This window comes from Aphis gossypii, chromosome 2 (assembly GCF_020184175.1).
Source record: "Aphis gossypii isolate Hap1 chromosome 2, ASM2018417v2, whole genome shotgun sequence".
Lineage (NCBI taxonomy): Eukaryota > Metazoa > Arthropoda > Insecta > Hemiptera > Aphididae > Aphis > Aphis gossypii.
Genome location: NC_065531.1, coordinates 81,196,204 through 81,218,354, shown reverse-complemented (window position 1 = coordinate 81,218,354; position 22,151 = coordinate 81,196,204). Strand labels below are relative to the sequence as shown.

Sequence of the window (22,151 nt, the reverse complement as noted above, 5' to 3'; positions counted from 1 at the left end):
TATTTCAATTTCAATTTAAATTATAATACAAATTCAAGTACTAGGTATATAAACTTTACTAAATATTTTTTAAAAAGTTAAAAAAAGAATATTCATTATAGAGAAATTACTCCAAATTATATTACAGGTTTGGTACATCTCACTTATCTCACTAATAAATTGTTAACATGTTGAAACAATAAATTATTATCATCCATCCACACGAAAACCAAAAAATTTAACCTGCATTAAGTTGGTTAAGTTTTACTAAGTTATATGGTCTTGAATTATATACAAATAAAATCTACTAATAGAAAAGCTACTTCGACGAATTCGATAAACTTAATTTAACAAAAAGGTTTTTTTGATTTTTTTGATTTATGAAAATACGGTAATTAGGATTTACCGGTATATATAGTATTATATGTCGAAAAAATAGCATTTAATTATTATATAATATTATCGACAATTACCTATTGCCCCGTTGATATTTTTTACGATAGGCGCAGGACTTTCGGGACACGCGTTGTATATATTATATACGCTCGTGCATATGATATATTGCTATATGTCATTATTATAGTCGGGTACGTATATAATATAATATACATGCTTGCTCCTGTTTGACAAACCTAATTTCAAAATAAAATAAAAACAACTCCCGAGGCAGTATTACTTGTATATACGCGGCGCTACCGCCGCTCAACCGCACAGGTATTATGATAATAAATTACCCGGCCGGGAGAACAAAGAATACGGGGAAAAAAACGCATAAAAACCGACTGGGAAAAAAAAAATTATATAACTATATCGCATTTGTAACCGCGTATATTATTATGTTTTATTGAACCGACCGCGGCCGCCGTCACATCAGTCACTATTAATTCGGCGAGGTTCGTGCATTAAACGTGCGATAGTCGTCACGAGACCGGGCGGCGGGACCGCGTTCGAGGGAGGAGAAGGCGAGAGAGATGGAGCCGTGATGACAGTTTCCATTACTGTCGGTATATATTATTTTATAATACGTGCGAGTGTATATAATATATTTACCTGCGGGCTAAGTGCTCGTGCGCGCAATAATAACGGCGATATACATATACGTATATATAATATATATAATAATATATTATCAAAGTCCCTCTCTGCCCCGTTCTCGGTCCAAGTATGATCATCGGCGGGGAGGGTGTTTTAAATTTATTTAGCCGACGACGCGGAAACGTCAACCGCAGTCGCGCGCGGTATTTAAATGATGAAATAATACGCGTGGTGGCAGCGCCAGCCCCCGTCACTGCGAACCGCTCAGCAAAGTAAAAAACCGTGTTTTCGCAACCGCGGTTACATTCGCCCACCCCCCTTCGTCGTAAAACCGACGTTCGAGAGTTCTTCGCCGCCGTGTCCCCGCAAAACAAGTCATCACGTCGTACGGTCGTCCCTATATAGCCGCCACTCGCACGCCGTATACAAGTGGCGACGCCTTCGCAAAAGTTTGTTGGCGCACACGTTACATACCCACCCACCGTCGCCCATAACCCACCGGACGAGTTTGTACCCGAATAGTCACCCCTCGCGGTACTTGACGCAACCTGCAGCGAAACAACACGATTCCGAGGTGGGGTGCATGGAAACGAATGATGGTAAAATGTTATTGATGATGCGCGAACGAGACAAGGTAATGGAGCTGCCGTAGGTGATGATACATAGCATTTAATACTTCGAAACGATGACTTGAAAAATAACTTAATGTTTGTTAATATAATATAGAGAACTTCGGATTTGAAGTCCTAGTAGATAGGCACTAAAAATGTGCACAGTTGCAGTGCTTTTAAATTACCACAATAGTTGTTGTTTTATTTATAAAAAATATTATTTGAATGGTACAGCATATACCTATGAAATCACAGTATTACACGGTACACTAAAACCGAGATAAACGGATATAGCTACGTATTTTATATTTGTTGATTTTTTTCCCGATCTAAATCCAGATATTATTAAATAAATTAAAATAATAAACCTTTTAAACGGTTAAAAATATTTAAATATATATTTTTTAAGACATTTATATAATATACTGAAAGTCATTAAACATTTTTATTAATTTTAAATCTGAAAATAATAATTTTTATTTTTAAACTTTTAATTTATAGGCAATTCATAAATCATAATGTTCCAATGTTATGATATGTTTTTTACATTATATTATTTTATGCGGAATAAAATATTAAAAATAAATAATTTAATAAATTAAAGTTAAATCAATTAAATCATTATATTAAAAAATTATATTATACGTTCATTAATTCAAATAATTTTCAATTGAATGGAATTAATTATACGTAATATAATTAATAAAATATTACTTAATATGAAGGGAATTACAATAAAACAACAAGAGTAAACAAAATTGATAATTTCAAAACTGACTTGAATAATACTTTTTAATTAACAGTGAGTAGGTATGTGCACAAATGCACAAATTTAATAACTATTATAAATGAAATATTTCTAGCATTTGATTCTTTGCGTGTAATGTGTATATGCAAGTCTTAAAATATTGTTAATTTTCATAATATTTTAGTTAATTTCATAGAAATTATACAAGACTAGATTCTGGTATAAAACAAAGTGGGCGATTTAAAAATTAACATTATTTGAAAAACAATGATTTATATTATAATTTGACTTAATAGGTTCAGTTTAATTAATAACACAAGGTTTTATTTTTATATCATTTATGTACACATTTATTTTATTTTCTAAATTTAATTACGTTAAAAACTTAAAAAAAAAACGAAACAAAACACTCTATTTAAATTCAATTAATAAAGAAAATTTAGCTAAAAATGTTGTTTATAAAAAGGTTTTAATTCGTACATAATACTACAAAATGATTTAATCAGTAAATATGTTTTACAAACATGATAAAAGTTTAATTATATTTTGTTTTCACTACACTAAATTAGCTGTCAATCTATAAAATAATATGATAAAAATACAATTGTTAGCATCTTCTATTTCAATTTATGTTTCAATTATTGATTTGTCACCAAAATAATATTGGTTAATGGTTTATAACTGATAGATCTCAATATCCATAAGTTAGTGTTTATAATTAACACACGGATGCATTAATAATTATAATTATTGTGTCTAAAATATTCTATATAAATTGAAAACAAAATATAGAACTATTATAATTTAATGGTAAATGAAATTAAACAATTTAAGTTTCCTTAGTAATCCATGAATCAATTAATTTATAGGTATAGAACAAATTTTTTATAAATATATAATTTTCCTGACTTAAATATTTTCTATAATAACTAATAAATCTTAGGTATTCACGTTTTTTTTTTTTTTTTTTTTTTGACGCAACCGAGATATAAACAAGTTATTACAATTGGACGTACAATCGTTAAGTGGTCAACTAGTTTGACCGAAACCAACACTCCCATTGAAAATAGATAGTAAAATTTAAATCTCCCATTAACTGGATAAGAGATATATGTATCTATATTAAAATGTCTGGAGCTTTTTACGTACATAACAATGTACAGAAGAATGCTTATTGCAGTAATCAGAGGGTTAGTCTCTCTAGGGTTTACAGTGTTTCCACAGTGTGAGAATTTATCCATGGTTGCTAAATCAACGATTACATAGTATATACTTTAAATACCAAATCAAATATTTCGTTAATTATAAGAGTGTCGATGTTGTCTAAAAAATCGTGGCTGAAAAGGATTGAAATTCTACATGTAGCAAATTCGCAATATAAACATTTTTTTTTTTTTTTTTGAGCAAATTCGGTATAATGATATAAAAGCTACAATATTATTAATTTATAAAAAAAAAAATATAAATAAATAAAATCATCTAACATCTAATCACTGAAAATTGTATTCTATAGACTATTTTAGTATTACCAATACTCAACGATAACATTTTTAATTTTGCCATGTTTTGGAAACTATACTAATTGAGAAAACGGACCCGCGACAGTGAAGTACTTAAATAGTCTATACAGAACGCCGTGTCATCATAATAATAGTTATAAAAAAAGGATTGATTTGGTTTTATTAGTAACAAAAGAATAAAAAGTGGCACATTTAATAAAACAGTTGAGTAATTTTAAAATAATATTATAACTAATATTAAGTAGGCGTGTAAGTTTTTACAAAATAATTATTTTATTATTTTATAACACCAAAATATCAATACGTCCTTTTAAAGTCTATAAAAGATCAACTTTTTATAACGATCAAATATTATTAGGCATTATATCCAGACATTCGTTTACCGGTAATATAAATAATATCTCATAGAATATTATATCAATTGTGTCGAAAACTTATCGCTATAAACGCAAAAAAGGTTTTGTGTTTCTACACATACATATTACCACTTTTGAAACACCACTCGAGCACAGACCTACTATCAGTGTGTCCGTACTCCACCGTTGTTGTACGATAATATGTTTGGTGTCCGTTGTAGTTATTAAGCGCGCCCGGGGGACGGCCGACGACCATTGCCACGCGAAACGGGTTTAAACCACAATTACGTTTTGTGGAGCACAGATCGAGATCTACGATTAACGCTCAATAGACATCTCAGACTTGTGGGACACAGTTATTTATTTTGAACAATCGATTGATTTTACGCATAAAAAAAAAAACTTCTGTTCACAATCAACCACCGACCGATCGCTTGCTGTTCGTTCCTACAAAAATCACCGACGACCGTCAAACGGGCAATGTAACAATGACAACAACTGCTATTTTCGTCATTATCAAACGATGATTCGCGATACTTATATTATACGATTACGTGAAATGTTATTATACAACATGAGTGATAGTCGTAGAGTTATAGTAAACCGTCTTTGAATGACGAATTACGGAAACACAGTTATGTGTAATGATCGTAGAACAAAAAAATCGTCAGTGATCGGATAAGGTGACAGATTTGTATTTGGGAGGGGGGAGCGGCAGTCAGAGGTGGCTTGTGTTTATATGATAATAGCGGAAATGAGAGAAACCGCGGCATCGGTGGGTCGCCCCGGGGGAGCTATTATCGTATGTTCTCCCCATACCCTTCTCACCCCTCACACACTTTAACCCCTCTCGCTCATTCTCTCAGTTTTCTCACCCCACCTTCCTTAATGCTCACTCTCTTACTAACACCCTAATCACTCTCTCTCATTCTATCTCGCAGTTTTTAGGGTTGGAAACTGCTGTAATGTATCCGTTACGTATTCGCCAGGGGAGAGATTCGGGCTTTATCGCTACAATAAACATATTTTTCCCGTTGCCCCCGAGCCGGCGGCGCGCACAATAAAAGTCGTCCGCAAATAGCGCCACCCCCGCTCCGTTTTTCAACGCCGCTTGCCCCTCTCGCTTTCGCCCTAATCAACATTTACGGCGTCCATTAACCGAGTTTTTCATTACTTTTACACGAGCTTTTGTGAGGTCGCAACACAGCCCCCCCTGTACCAATGCTTCACCATCTGTATAGTACCCATACCCTGTCATCGACCGCCGCATTCGCGTGTATTATGTATTTTAATAGTTGGTGATTTTTAGACGGTGTTTTAAGCGTTAAGCGCATATTATTATTATTATTACTCGAGTTAGGTATAGCAGTTCGTGTAACAGCAGCAATAGTACACGAAAATAAATCATGTCGTACTATCACCGCGTTTATATATTAAATTATGAATTTGAAAATATATTTTACAGCAATGACTTTGACTCTATCTTTGTGTGAAATAGAGCTAATTTACTTTAATGATTTTATTTAATTAAAATACTTCCTATAGCATTGTTATAATTTTTAATATTGAAGAAATATATAATATTTTATTATATATAGATCTTTATATAATTGAATAAATATAAGTATGCGTATACATTTCAATTATTCAACCCCCGAGTTATAATAAATCTTAACCCATCATTTTATTAGTATAGTGATTTCAGATATGGCGTGACTATTTAATATAAATATTACAACCAACAATTTTTTTGCATACTTACAAATTGTATATACTTTTTCAGTATATTTTATATCAAGAGAGAGGTTTTATTTGAAAATATTAATAAAAGTAAAAAATTATTTAGTATTTATATACAAAATAATTTTATTCTACAACTAGAAGATGTATCACTTTCACTTGATGAAAGTCTATAAATTGTTGAGAACATCAAAATCAAATTTAGCCAAAATAAAGGAAAAATTGTTAAAAAAAAGTCAGCAAAAAATAATTTTAAAATAAATTTTAACAAAAAATTTGATGACTGTAATCTAGATTAAATATACGTGACACATTAAATGCAAGTAATCTATAGATGAAAATTTTCATTACAATCTAACTCTTAGTGAAATTCTAAGATTTAAAAACACAAAAATTACGTCAATTAGTAATATTAACGTATCTTAGTAATACTAAAATACTTAGAAATGTAATGGCTTAAAGATAAAATTGTAAAAAACTTATTATGGTTTGTCGTAATATTTTGAATAGCATAAATAGTTGATAGTAATACTATTGATATTTTAAAATTAACAAATTTAGTTTATGTATTTTGGGTCACGTTTTTTAGTATGCAAGATTAACTGTAAAGGTAGATTACCGGGGAGGGATCTGAAGTTTTTTCATCTTGTCACATAACACCCAGATTGAATTGATTAAATAGATGATTAAAATAAAAGTGAGATGCAAAAAATTCTTCATTACATGCTAAAAATAATAATAATAATATATATATTAGTAATAATTAAAGATAGGACTTTTATGCACTAAAAATTATTTATAAATATTATTATTACGAAAAATAATAGAACTAATCAAATAAATAAACAAACAATAATAAAAAATAATATAATATTATTAATTATATTATTGAGTAAAAAATGTATTAATTTTTATATTAATATAAAAATAGCGTATGGAAAATATTTTTTCCTGAAGTTTCAATTTAAGTTTAAGGTGCGTTCTGCTTTCAGACTTTTCACAATCACTCAAACAAACAAACAACACGCGGTGTTTATCTCATGCATATTTTTTATGTAAACTTATGTATACTAATTTATTATTAATTGTATATTACTTTCTATGAAAGTATATTATTAATTATTATTATACTTTGTTTTAATGTTTTATTTACTATTTACAATAACTATTTACTTTTTTTGAGGATCTTTCTTCTCATTTTTAATGTCCGATGACCAAGTTACTTGAAGATCACAAACTTTAGTATTAAGTATTTACAGATTATATAGAGTTTTTATTTCGTATTTTAGTAGTATACATAAAGTTTTCTTCATTTAAGCTAGAAATCACAAAAATTGTATAATTACTTTACTATTATAGTTTTACAGTAAGGTAATTCAATTTTTAAGGAAAATGTTGTATTTATTATATGTTTAATATTTAACTATTATAATGATATTGTAAATTAAATATGTATATTTTATGTGTAATTGGATTTAACTTGTTAGTCAATACAACTTTATCATTAAATATTTCGAATAGGTAAAATTGGTTCAATGGGATTAACAAATAATAGGTAATAGCTAGAAATCAATCTGAAAATCTTGAAAATTTCATTGCGCTTAGTAAAATTCATAATGTACGTAAAATGTTAAGTTCCCAAGAACTATACGGTTTAGAGTTATAACAACATTTATGATAATAACTTATAAGGACCTTTATATTTAATTTCCAAGCTATTTAGCCAAGTAAAAGATTTCTTGAAAATTATGTAAAACCTATATAAAATAATAATATAAACATTTGGTGAAAATTTCAAGTATACGGTTATTTGTTTTTGAGTTACATTATGAAAAAAATATAGCAATATCGATTTTGTCAAAAATTGGGCTTACATAAAAATTTCGTAAATCTTTCATACCTAATATTATTTTTAAATATATACCTTTGCTAGAGCTATACAGATCGAGGTATATTAACAGTATTTTAGAAACATCATTGTATTGATGAAATATAATACAGACCAAATATTATTTTTAATTTGGCTCATTACGTTCATGTAATATGTTTTAATAAAAATTTAAAATATTGATTAATATGTAGGTTAAGTAATCGATAGGTAATTAATAATAACATCTTTAATCCAATAAAAATAATTTTCAAAAGTAGTTATAAATAATAACAATTTTATTTAATAATAAGACATTAATAAATAATATGTACAATACAACAAGGAAGTATTAAAATTCTATAACTACATAGTCAAAACTAATTAATATCACATTATTTAACTTATTATTTGTGTTATTATTATTATTATTAAAATATTATATACTTAACTTAGGGCCTAACATAATAATAATAACTAGATTATTGCAATTAAGTAAAATTTAGACATATTGTGATTATTATAATGATTTTTGAACACTACTCCTTGAAATTAATGGAAATATCATTGACGCAATAACGCCAACAATGATATACAATGAATATTACCGTTGTGGTTTGTAATATTAGTTATAACATGTATTAAATAAATAATGCCCGATTTATGGAAAATAATTTAAATAAATAACTATTTTTTTTATACTAAAAATATCCATTTATATGGAAAACATTGAATTCATTACAATAATTTACCCTAACCATACATATTGGGTCACGATTTGACGAACGTTATTGCAAAAATTTACGAACGATTAAATGGTATTCATGTGTTTTTTATAATTAATTACTTTTGTTGATTGAAAATATTATAATGTATATTATATATTCTTATATTATAATTTATTAAAAATAAAATCAAAAACAAACAATTAAAAGAAAATTATTTACAAAATAGATTTGAGGTAATTATTAATTATTATTAATGAATATAATATGATAGAATAGAACCAAGAATTTAATTATTGTTTTCTTAAAAGTTTTTAATACCACTGAATATAGTTAATATTTGATATTTTCTAAGTAACATTATTTAATTATTTTGTAAACGTTTATGTAAAATTGATTAAATTTCAGTGTTGACTTATTATTAATAATACATTTATTTTCAAATTCTGTGCAAAAAAAAACAACAATATATATTTCTTGTTTTATAAATTAAACGATTAAAATATTTAATTTAACAAATATTATGGCTATATTATTTATTTATTTTTTTTTTTGTTTTTCTGATCTATGATCTATTATAAATTGTGACAGGAGTAAACAGATAAAACTATTAAACATCACTTGATGTTAACATCGTTATTACTTTGATTTGATAGCCCATTCAAACTAATTGTCTTTCTAAATGCAATAATTGTTTCGTTCGAGCAAATTTCATTCGTTCCAGTCGGAATAACAAAAATAACTAACATTTTAAACAATATTATATTGATGATTGACCGGTTTAAAACACAATTTCTTTAAATAAATTATCTTTTATAATATTTTGACCTAAAAATTTCCGATATATTATTAATAATAAATAATTATCATAATAATAATTTAGAATACTTTTTAACTATATTACTATATACTCTTATATAAAACAGTCCATATTTTTTAGACGACAACGAAAACGAAGGTCTGTGTAACAATAATAATAAATTATAAAAGGAAATACGTAATTGTTGGTGGAGATGGCATGGCGTGTAGTGTGAGAAATAGGAGATGGTACAAGATTTCATAAAAACGATAATATTAAAAAAATAATATATTATAAGCATTATAATTATGCGTAAACGAGTCAGTGTTATGTACATACAACATAATATTATGTGCATCTTAAAATTCAATATTAAATAAACTACCCAAACCTTCTCCACAATCAAAAACTTAACACTTCAAATTTATACAGAAAAATGTAATTCTTATATTGTCAATTACAATAACATGTGAACATTTTGAAGAAAGTTTAATGTGATACGGTTAGCATTTATCAGTCGTTGGCTGCACAGAATATCGTCACAACTTATTCATTTAAAAATAATTATACGTATCAACTCGTTTCGAAAATAGAATGTACAATTGTAAAAAAAAAAAATGTAGAATTAAACACGAATTGGTCCAATCAGAATCTACCATCCACATTTTTTTTCAAAATCATCACTGAAGTATTTTAGGCAGGTTGGCCGATCGCCGATATATAAACCGATACTTTAAGAAAAAAAATCCAACAACATATACAATCACATAATGATGATAAACCATAATCAATGCTATTTTTTAATATTTTATAGTTTGTTCGAATATCGATTATATGATTAAATCATCTCATTTTTTTTTTACCAACATTTTGGTTTTTTAATATAACAGGTATTGTTATGATATCAGAATATCAAATTCGTGTAACTTTTACGGTTATGCCGGTTGGATTTGATTTATTATAAGACCAATAATATTGAGCTCAGTTATAGTAAATCATAATTTTCTGTTTCAGCTATAGTACCGATTTTGAACTGCAGTTACAATATAATGTATATAAGAATCAAACAAAAAAACAAAAACCTAACACAGAATAAACGCCTTGATTATTATAAAAATATCATTATAATATTATCTATTTGAACAAGGGTTCTGGTTACAGTTTCAGTTTCAGTTCCAGATTCCAGGCGCCCGCCCTAGCCCATAGATCGAACATCGTTGAAACCAGGTAACGGCCTATATCCTTACACCACACGTCATGTCTACACTACAGCCATATAGGACGGGGGAAAAAAACTAAAAACACAACATACAAAAAAACGACGTTTATCACAGAATTCGGCAATATTTGCTTTTGTTTTTCACGGGCGTGGCCGACATCGACGGCGTGTGGGCGGGATGCTTGCTGCTGCTGTAGCCCGGCGTGGACGCCGGCGACGTAAACACCGGCAACGACGCGGAACTGATCATGTTATGCTGTTCGGCGGCGGTCGCAGAGTCGGATGGTTTCGCGGAGTCGGAAGTCATGGAGGCGGGCACACTGCTGCTAGCCGTGCTGTTGTACAGTGACCGGCTCACGCGGTTCCGGAAAGATCGGCTGGAAGTGGGCTTTTTCCGGAAACTGGAGAACTTGGCGCCGTTCCTGTGGAACGTCGCGGAAGTGTCCAGGTTGAGGTCGAGGTTCTGTGGGTGGCGCGGCAACAATAAAAACAAGAAAAATAGTTTCGATGAGTTCATACGTACTTCATAGCGTCACCGCCGCCTACTACGACGCCACAATGATGATAATACAGTGAAACCTCTATAAAGTGGACAGCCATGGGGAATTAATTTATCAGAAAAAAATTACAAAAAACACATACAAAATGTAAGATAAGGTTAGGTATACATACAGATTCAAATCGGTATCTTGTGTCTACTGTAATTATAAAAATTTTAAATGTTTATGTATAATTAAACAAATTGTTATATTTTATCCATAATAAATATGTACGAAATGTACTAATAAAAGATAAATATTGCTTAAAAATTTTTGTTATGTAAATAAATTATGTATGTTTATGAGAAGTAATTTTTAATTTTTGTACCAATTTTTAATGTCCACATCCATTATTATTGAAGTTCCAATGTCCACTATTAAAATGGTCATAACCCATAATATTATATACCTAAATTTTTGTCAGAAAATTTAAATAGGTCCACTATTGAGAAATTTGTTTACTATTAGGAACATTGTCGAGAGTTGTCTATTCATAGAGGTTGCACTGTATTAATATAATATTGTCATATTCTGATACGTACAGTAATTCACCAAGCATGTTCACCTTTTTTTATTATTATTATTTAAAAATCGACTTGTTCAATTTATTTAAAAATAATACTTAACCACATATTTTAAAATGCATGAGAATTGTTGACCTGTGATGATACATACTTCTGTTTTTGAAAGAAAACTTCCTCCCCCTATTACTGTTAAAGGGTTTTTGCTTTTTTTTTTTAATGTCGATATACCTAATTCAAAATCTAAGCGATAATTTTTTCAGTTATTTAAATGCTTATACTAAAGATAAAATTTCTTAAAAATAGATGTATAAAAATGATGAATAGATTTATTATTAGATCTAGTGTTTATTACACAAGGTTACAGCTCACAAGGACCATTAAAAAAAAAAAACTATAAATATTGATTGATAGGTATTAATTACAAACATTTTTAATTCACCATAAACCCGATGTATTTTTAATCCGTTATCATGGACTTATTATTCTTAGTACGCAAAGTTAAATAATTTAAAAATTACACTTATATTTTCATACGTAAAAAATGTTTGGATAAATTACCATTTAAATGATTTACAGTAGAAAAATAATTTACATGAAAAACAGAAATATGTACTCCACAGGATATTTCTTAAGTATGTTTACTAAATAATATCAAATATAACTACGGAAATAAAGTTTTAGAATACCTATTTTAAAATTTTAAAAATTAGATTTTGAATAACTGCATTAGTGAAGAAGAAAAATATAGTATGCTTGGTAAAATCACTCTGTATAACGGTGGCGGTGGTGGTGCAGTAAATATGTAACTGAATTAGTAGGTACGAGTGATAATATAGTACTTATAATACAATGATGGTATATATTTATAATATTATATTAAATGGAACAATATTTGACACAAATTGAGGCGTATTCGATATGGTCAATATTATTATAATAATTATATCAACGATTCCGTACACAATTGAAACAGTTCAAGGAAAGTAATTTTAACGAAATTTGTTTCGAAAAAAAATTGAATTAGATTTATTCAAATATTATTTATTAAAAGTTACTTATTACCAAGTTTAGTCCTTCACGTAACTTCCATGCATAAGTTATTGAATACAATTATAAGTTATAACATAATTTAAACAACAATTCAGTTACCGTAAGGAACTACTTGTATTAATAAAAAGTCATAGTTCGCCATAACAATAGAGAAACGTTAACATATGCTTTGTTTTTTATATCATTTTATTTATTAATATTTTTCTTAAAATAACGCTTTTATAACATTTGATGTAGGGACTATGGATCTTAAGTATCCTTTAAATTTCTCTCATTAAGCAAAAGTAATTGCATTATATGTCATTAAGTGTAACTCGCACGTCAAATCGTTAATATTTTTTTCGAATACGCCACAAGACATAATTTAAGTATATGAATTAAATGAATGATAGTGAGTATTATTGAAGTAGGTACAGATAAAGATAATGTGTTATGTGAGGACGTGAGGAAGCCGATCTTATTCAGCGTTGTAATAATAAAGTTATCTAAAAAAAATGTGTAGTTAGAAAATGTGACAACTTAGTGAAATTCAAAAACAAGAGAAGATATATTATTATTATACGATAATATCATATTCTAAAGAAATATTGATTAAAGGAAAGTTTCGATTCTAAATTAAAATAATGGGAATTAATTATTTACTTACGTGAATATAAAACTATATTTATACATAGATTATACGTACAAAGTGAGCCTAAAATATTATAATACAATTACGACAATCGTACTTAGAAACGTGTTTATACAACAACAAACAAAACAAATTATAATAATATGCTACTCGATATAATATAATTATCATTTTGTATGATTTTATAATATGCCATATAAATCCATACTTAAACGGTATGAAAAATTATTGGAAACTTATTTCAACAAAAACGAAAATTAGTGTACCTATAACCATTTGCCTATGACCTAACATCCAAGGCTAATTTTAAAAATAAAATAAAGTTATTCAATATATAAAATAGGTTCAAAGAATTTTAAATTTTATTACAATCAAATTATGGACTTTTGGAGTATATATTAATACTTATTAAGATCATATTATAAGAAATATTTACATGAAAATGAATAATAGTTTTTAAGTGCTATAAATTAAAATGAAATAAAAATATATTATCTTACTGTAGGATATAATATACTTTTTAAAAATAACTTTTAAAAATACTTTACTATATACAGGAAATTTAAAATGTGGACATATTAAATTGGTGCTGAAACTAATTAAATAATAGTGCATAATTTGCAGCTTAACCATAGTTAAAATTAAATATTCAGACAAACCAATGCTAATCATAACTGTAGATTTCTCATTTCCCATTTGCATAGTCATGTGTCCAAATTTTATTTTATTCGAATTTGAACATAGTTCTTCAATTTTTGAAAATATATTCTTCGATGATGTGTGACATAAATTATTAAATATTCTTCTAATAATTTAATCTAATGCATGTTTCATTAATAAACTATATTATATTATAAATATACTACTTAAAGTTAAAATATACATTTAAATTTTTAACAAGTAAATTATAATTAATTTCATATTTTATAAAAATAATATTTCATATTATTAGATACCTAATATTAATGATTCTATTATGAAACATAATGAAACATTAGCTATAAATATTTTAGCTTTCTAATTTATGAATACAGAATAAGATTTTTTTGTAACATATTTTTATAAACAATGTTATTATATATACGGTTTAAGTTAATTTAATATATGTATAAATATATACTTAAATACCTCTAGACTCTAAGCAACTCTAACAATAACTAATAATTTATCTAAGACAATTTACAATTTTAAGGTAACTTAATTTAATACATTTCATTAAATTCGTTCTAATTTAGATATATATCTTGAATATAATATCATATATTATATTCTTTAAAATATTGTAATTTTTATATAAAAATAAAATAAATTATTTAATATAAACTAAACTGTAACAGAAGTTTAATATTATATTTGTAAGTTTAAATTAAAAATTATTCAATATTTATTGTGTGTTTTACATTATAATATATGTATTAGCTTTAGGTTAATACCTAACCAAGACGTCTGATAGAATTTCGAAACTTCCCTTATTAATAATAAGAACAGAAATTCGAGGAAAAAAAATTATAGGTACCTTAATTAGGTATGTTTACCATGTTTCTTACTAACTTTTGTATTGCTTTTCTTCGTGGAATTTTGTGTAGTATTCAGTGTTGTTACTGTGAATTCTATGTCTTTCGTGCTTTTGTGAGCTATAAATATATAAGTCAATTAACACAGTGAAACAAAAAATCTTAAATAGCTTACTAAAAAATTCTTCGACAGGAATTTCAATTTTATCATGGTCAATCCACGTCAAGCCCATTTCTACTTTTTCTGCTAAATCTTTCCAGTGTTTTCGATTTTCAAGTGTACCTTCATACAATGGCGTAATCCATGGGAAAGTATCACATAAAACCTACAAAAAAAAAAATTATTTATTATATTGAATAATGTCAAACATAATCGTCAAATATAATAGCATTTACTTTGTACAGTGGCAAACAAATGACATCGATGAATTCAACTTGCATCTGTGGGAGTTCATCTTTTTTTTCTCTATCCATCATAGCCTATCCAAAATAGTTGAATTCAATATTTCTCAATATAATTTTTATATTTTATTCAATAACTATTAAGTTTACCATCGGTTGTTGATTAAGTTGTAACTTTTCCAGATCCCCTTGATCAAAAAATTCGTCAGCCACGAGCTTAGCCATTTTATGTTGAACTTCCCAAGGTTTTGCGATTGCACTCACGTCGCAAGCAGTCATCAAAATACCACACAACACTGAAAAATAATAATAATATTATAAAAATTTCAGTTATTTATCGTAAGTACATAGATATCTACACAATACGACTCGAATTGAGTAAATAACAAAAAAAAAAAAAAAAAATTGGAAATCTGTGCATAATAATAATATGGGAAAAATTTTAATTTATTGCTAGATAATGAATTTTTATTTTAGTATAACAATAATATTTGAGAAATTCACTCACGAGCTTTTTTCTCCTCGCTTTGCCAATCGAATTCACCATTTTCAACGACCTCCATAAATCTGTTTTTCTTTTTGAAATACATGGCCAAATCTGTCGACAGAATTGAGTTTTCTACCAGCTTCATAACACAACGATAATCTTCGGGTGACAAAGCTTGGAATATGTTGTTGCCGTCGCTGTTTAGGATCATTACGCATTGATCGAAATGATGGTGTTCCATTGTACTGGTCGTATAAAGAATTGCTAACGGTGATTCCGTCTTCGTCTGGAAAGCATTGTTCGTGCCCCGGTGATCGAGATCGTGACATAAACACGCCACTAGCAATCCCAAAATCTAATAATTTAATTCAACCATGGGTATAATTATACAGTTTGTTTACGAAAAAAAAAATACATATTTTTTATAATATATTCTTTGCGTACAAAAGACGATTATATTGGCTGACTTCTCTGATCCTTTCACCTGGATCTTACGCCATGTGACTTCTTATCTCCAAAAGGATATATTAGAAATATAGTATAAAATAAATTCAAATACAACACCATTATCAATTACTATCAAGTACCAGGAACGGCATACTATAGAGAGAAGAGCTGAATAATCGGTGAAATCAATTACAACAAATATGTTGGAGGAAATATAATATGATTAATTTCATTATCGATCAGAAAATGTTAGTTTAACTAAAAGAAGCCACATACTCTTATTGAACACTTATTATATAAGTACCAGAAACTAAATATGATTTAGTATTATTTTATTTCATTATCTATAAATCATCACTCTAAATATCTACATTTTAAGAACTTAGAATAAATAATTATTTGAAACCAAAATTAATTTTACATTTTTTTTTAACACTTGGTACATATTTTGTATTCACTTAATTACTTCTACTGTTCTACAAATCATAGAACAAAATGCATTGGACAAGTCGTTCCAGTACTATAACTATTAATCAACGGTAAGCTTTATTTTTCTACCACAGTCTATAGCCGGTATAATAAAATAAATTATATTTCACATTTTTACTATAAACACTATAAGTTGTATATACTTACTTCTAAGTCGCTCATGAACCTTTCCATTTTTCCAGTTTTTAACATAGCAAACATTGTTTGTGCCACGTTTAATGCGTGTCTCCAGTTGTGATATTTTACTGGTCGATAATTTTTCCTTACACTCAATACCCATTTACAAAGGACCTACAAATATAATATAAGTAATACATATGTCAAACGTTGATTAATACCTACGTTTAGTCAACAGAAATTTATTATAAGTCAAATAAAGTTCTGAAGTACAATTTTTTTGTTTTATTTACACTAGATAGAATCATCACTCAATAATATTATAATAATATTACGAGTATAACGAATATATTATATATAATACTGTTAAGTGTTCCGACTAGTGGACTAATATCATACTATAATGTACTTGTACGAACATGATATGGAATTTGAAATTGTTGTACTAGATTGCACTGCAGGAACATACGGATAGTTGCTTTACATGTATCGTCGTCTGACAAATCAAAGTCTATGAATTTAAAACTGAAATAAAAAGTAATTAAATATTAATAATAATAGTTTTTCAGTGAGAGTGTGAATTTCAAATTACATCGTACACATAATTATTATCTATTTTCAAGTATTTATACTACCAATCACTATTCATATTAAATAATTATAAATATATGTCCTATTCTATGCTTATTATAAACACAGAGTTAGGTTAAGTTATTTGTTTATTTACTTATATAATGTTTATTGTTTACTAATTGATTTAATTTATAGTTTTGTTTTTGTATTTTGAATATTTAAAAAAAATACTACGCCATAAAACTATTTTCAAGTTGAACAATTTATGTATATTTATTAGATGTTATATACTCCTATATAATATATACCTATTATTCCCAATGCATACGATATTGTTGATTCAAAGCTATTCACGGAAGTATGAATTACCTATAATAAACTTAATTCAGAGAAAATTTAATTGGTATACAAGAATTTCTATTAAAAATAATAAATTATTTTACTTAACGTTGCAAGCAACAGTACTTAATAGTTAATTTAAATGAATTTATTATTATTACATTGAAATTTCAATTATGTTGTATTAATTTATTGATGTTTTTAATTATAACAAGTAAAATTAAATTAAATGTATTATTAATATCCACATAACGTTTAAGAACGATTGGAGTAAGTGACTTATTCGTGAAAAACTATGTTTTGGAAATCAATGTATTCATAAATTGAAAAAATTAATACACGTTTTTACAAACGAATTGGTTATGATTAATGAGTAGAAAAAAAAAACACGGCTATTACTCTGCGTATAGTAATTTTAATGTACTCTATAATTGAGTAGGCCACTGTAATGGATATATCAAATTTAAATTCAATAATAAAACATTGTACAAAATAAAAAACAAAGCTGAGCAGTGACCACTTGTCAAATTTAAATTCAAACCCTCATAAAAAATTAATAAAACTACGCTGGAATTTTTAAAATTATTTTAGGAAAAAATTATGAAAAATCTTGTACTTATTTAATTTTCAAACTTTGGTTTTAAAATTAAAAATTTAATAAGTTTAAAATAGTTAATGCTTTATTGTGATTTTGATGAATATTGTAAAATTTCACATTCTTACGCTTAAAAAAAAACAATTGTGTTCGTGTATATATTTTTGATTGCTGTAAGAAATGTTTCTTGTAATACATTTTCAAAGTGTTTGCTCACTAACGAAGTGTATCATACAATTCATTCATAAGTTGAATAAAACTACAAAATTCTTAAAAATTCGTATCTCAAAAGAGTTAAGATATTTTTTAATTTTCTCGCTTCAGAAATTGCTAATATAAATGTTTTATGAAAATTTAAAATATCTACAGTTATGATATTTGAGTTATAATAAAATACATTTTGTCAAAAACAAGTGTTACGAAAATATTCCCATTTTCCGTGTTTTTTATGTTTTTCTAGATAATAAGGTTAAACGGCTACGGGGGAAAGAAAATTGTAGCTTTTTAGCCACAAAGTACCAACTAGTTCCAGTTTTCTATCAAAATCCATCTTTAAAGTTTTATTTTTTAAGTTTCAAAAGGTGTTGTAATCAAATGCATAAAAAACGTATAATTTCAAAACAAATACAATATTCAGAATCCAAAATAAATATTGAAATTTGAAGAGGAATACTTGAGTGAAAAATGTATGAATCTATCATGTCAACTGTTGTGTTTTGCTTCGTCGAATTAATTAATTTAAAAAAAAAAAATAACCAATAAATTAGATACCTATATAGGTTATACGTCTCGGCCGAAGGAATTTGGTCTTGAGCTAATTTGATGGTATCATCTATGGACGCGGTCGCGTGGTACGACAGACATTCGAGTGCAACTTTTTGTTTGGCCATTAATTTGCCTGAAACACGAACATACTATTATAGTGGAGCCGTTTAGGCATTCCATGGTTCAAAAAAATAATTCGAAAATACTCACATGCGCTCTCGTACATCTGCGTGTTATGAATCCCCAGGCCGCAGAATATAGCAAAAGCTTCGAACGTCGCCACGTCACAGTCAGTAAATGGGAAGCCGGTTTCCTAAATAGGAAATTAAACCACGAATATCGTTACACAATAGTATAATAGACATGGTATCACAGTAAACGCTGTTAACTAAACATTAAAAAAAAAAGAACAACAACAACAAAATAAATGTAACATTTAAGTACATTGATCTCTGTCCCCCATAATATAGTGTTTTACAATGTTGAAGATATATTATAAAAATAATGATTTATTGATATACTTATATAGGTTAGGTATATGGCAATATGGCATATACCATATAATATGTATACATAGTCGATGTTATTTTATTAGAGATTCTTTTGTTAATTTTATATATTCAGAAAAGTTTTGTACTAAAAATGTTTATGTTTATGTTTTGTTATAAAAGTTTAAAAATAATCAAATTTTCGAAATTTAGCATACTTAATCCATACTTAATATTCATATCGTAGTACTAATCGAGTAGTACGATATGAAACTTTTGGGTTTATGATGTTGTAAAATTTATGTTATACACGTAAATATGATTTAGTATAAAATATTTGATTTTCTAAAAAAAAAAAAAACTATATAATTATTTGATTAATATGATTTGTAAAATATAAATTGGATTTTAAGTAGATAAATTACACTATTATTATTACAAAATCAACAATACTATTTTGGAATGATTTATCAACGAATTTAATAGTATTCGGTTCCGTATGATTTAAATTATAAAATTTAATGAATAATGGTTATGTTGAATGCATTGTAAATGCCAATTTGTTGAAAATATTTTATCTCTGTTATATAATACAATATAGTCTGAGATATAAGTTTAAATTGTCTAAAAAGGAAAACATCGGAGACAGTAGTTGTTAAGATTGAAAACGCAGTGTTATTGAATGTTTTCGGGACAAATCATACGCACGCACGCACACACCTTATTTATCAATTGCGCAACACCGATCACATCTTTTTTGCCGTTTAATATCGGCATGCATAGTATGGACTTGATGGGTACTTGATCCGTGCATCCGTCATCGCTATCCATGCTCGGTTGTCGGCTTAACGAGGCAGCCCAAACTTGTACGTCTGCTATGTTCAATAACTGTGTGTGTCAAAGCGACAGATATATGAAATAATTATTACCTACGTTCGTTTCACTACTCGAATACTGTGTTACCTGAGTAGAGCTGGCCACTTCTTGTGCAATCTGAAGAAGTTTAGAAGGCTTGACGTTTTTATTGATTTTCTTAACCCCGAGTTCCGAACCCAATTCAAAAACCGTGGTGAAATTGATGTCCTAAAAAATTATTGATAGTAAAAGCAATACAGGTTTTAGTAATCAATTATTTCAATCAATAGCCGTAATACAATACATTGATGATTGTAATGCGGTAATTGTAATTGCTGTAGGTATAACAATAAACTAACCTTTTGCTGTTCTTGAGTAACAGCAACCTCTTCGGCTAACGTGTCTGTACTCTATAAAATATTAAAAAAAAAATTAAATTGTATTCAGTAAATTATATATTATTTTCCTTGTTGTTTATTTATTTATTTATTTTTTTTTTTGTGTTCGTAGTCTTATTACGTTTTTGGTAGACGCTTTTTTTTCCAGCGAATAATTCCCTGGCTTGGCTCCAAAGTGTTCCAAATGGCTCTATAAAGGAATGAAATAAACTGTACACATACAACTGCGCACAAACACATACACACACATATATGAATTGAAAAATAACGTTGCCAAAAAAAAAAATCGTACAGCTTCTTCGCATTCCAAGTCCAGCAGGAAGACGACGCAACGTTCGCATTTGATCAGATCTCTGGCCTGGGTCATGATTTTCGACACTAGACAATCAAGATTGTTTTGCTCTTCGAATATGCTTCTAGCCAAACTGAGTAACATCTAAAAAAAATCGTTCAAATCGTTACAAATCGTTAAAATGACATTGAACATCTTCATATCACTAATGATCAAAGTATTGGAGTATCATACAACACATTTTTATAAAAAACATTTATTCTTATTACTTATTAAAATCGTCCTTTATTATTAAAGTATTTTAATGGTGATATTATTTTAACATGTAATTTAAAGTTTGAAACTTAAAGCGTAAGGAATTATTTTATATTAATAAAATTACTTATAAAATTATTCACATAAAATAATGGCATTGAACACAAAGTCACTAAAGCTAAAAGTTTATTGAACTATTGAAATGACTTCAATGTCGAGAGATTTATAAGAGAATTTGTTCGTGATAGTTAAAATACTTAAAACTTTATATATCTTATAAAGTGACGTTAAGAAAATTAAATGGATTGTTTCTTTAAAATCAATATAAAGATAATAATAATTTTATACTACGTATAATAATTTATTTATTTTGAAGCACATATTTTAGACGTTTTTATAAATTATAAACCTGTACTGAATTTATAATGCATTTTTTCTAAGTCAAATCTTATAGTATTCAAAAATCAATAATTTTATTTACCAAAGTTAATTTATTTATATGATTAGAAATCATTAGTTAATAATATGCATTTTTATATATTAATCATCGGAATCATATTTTGTTATATTTAGAATTTAGATTATTAATTGTTACGTAAAAATGTATCTTCAATCTTTATACAGATTTTGTCAAATATTCAACCAATAATAATAATAATTTAAATTGTGTTGTGATGATTAAACGTAGGTTACTAATAAGAAAAAAAAAAAATTATGTTTTTAATTTATGTAAATTAAAAATAAATATGAAAATAAGTTTATGGATGCTTAGAAGTTAGAGGTTTAATAATT

General features: G+C 27.3%; 1 protein-coding gene across 6 annotated transcripts in view; it reads right to left on the bottom strand.

Annotated features, from left to right (window-relative positions):
- Nucleotides 1-8,137: 8,137 nt before the first annotated feature.
- Nucleotides 8,138-22,151, bottom strand: part of LOC114121361 (cGMP-specific 3',5'-cyclic phosphodiesterase) — an 83,026-nt gene continuing 69,012 nt past the window's right edge. For 5 of the 6 annotated variants that reach the window (XM_050199269.1, XM_027983657.2, XM_027983655.2 and 2 more), the window contains 15 exons: nt 21,105-21,248; nt 20,934-21,002; nt 20,774-20,824; nt 20,523-20,642; nt 20,280-20,447; nt 19,282-19,384; nt 19,078-19,204; nt 17,219-17,324; nt 16,830-16,973; nt 15,768-16,101; nt 15,410-15,555; nt 15,254-15,337; nt 15,033-15,183; nt 14,895-14,977; nt 8,138-11,062 (listed from right to left, as the gene is read on the bottom strand). In XM_050199269.1, the coding sequence (XP_050055226.1) occupies nt 10,709-11,062; nt 14,895-14,977; nt 15,033-15,183; nt 15,254-15,337; nt 15,410-15,555; nt 15,768-16,101; nt 16,830-16,973; nt 17,219-17,324; nt 19,078-19,204; nt 19,282-19,384; nt 20,280-20,447; nt 20,523-20,642; nt 20,774-20,824; nt 20,934-21,002; nt 21,105-21,248 (2,184 nt within the window). In that variant the 3' untranslated portion in view covers nt 8,138-10,708. Of the gene's footprint in view, nt 11,063-14,859; nt 14,978-15,032; nt 15,184-15,253; nt 15,338-15,409; nt 15,556-15,767; nt 16,102-16,829; nt 16,974-17,218; nt 17,325-19,077; nt 19,205-19,281; nt 19,385-20,279; nt 20,448-20,522; nt 20,643-20,773; nt 20,825-20,933; nt 21,003-21,104; nt 21,249-22,151 lie in introns of all 6 variants that reach the window. The other variant, XM_027983660.2, reaches the window with a different exon arrangement.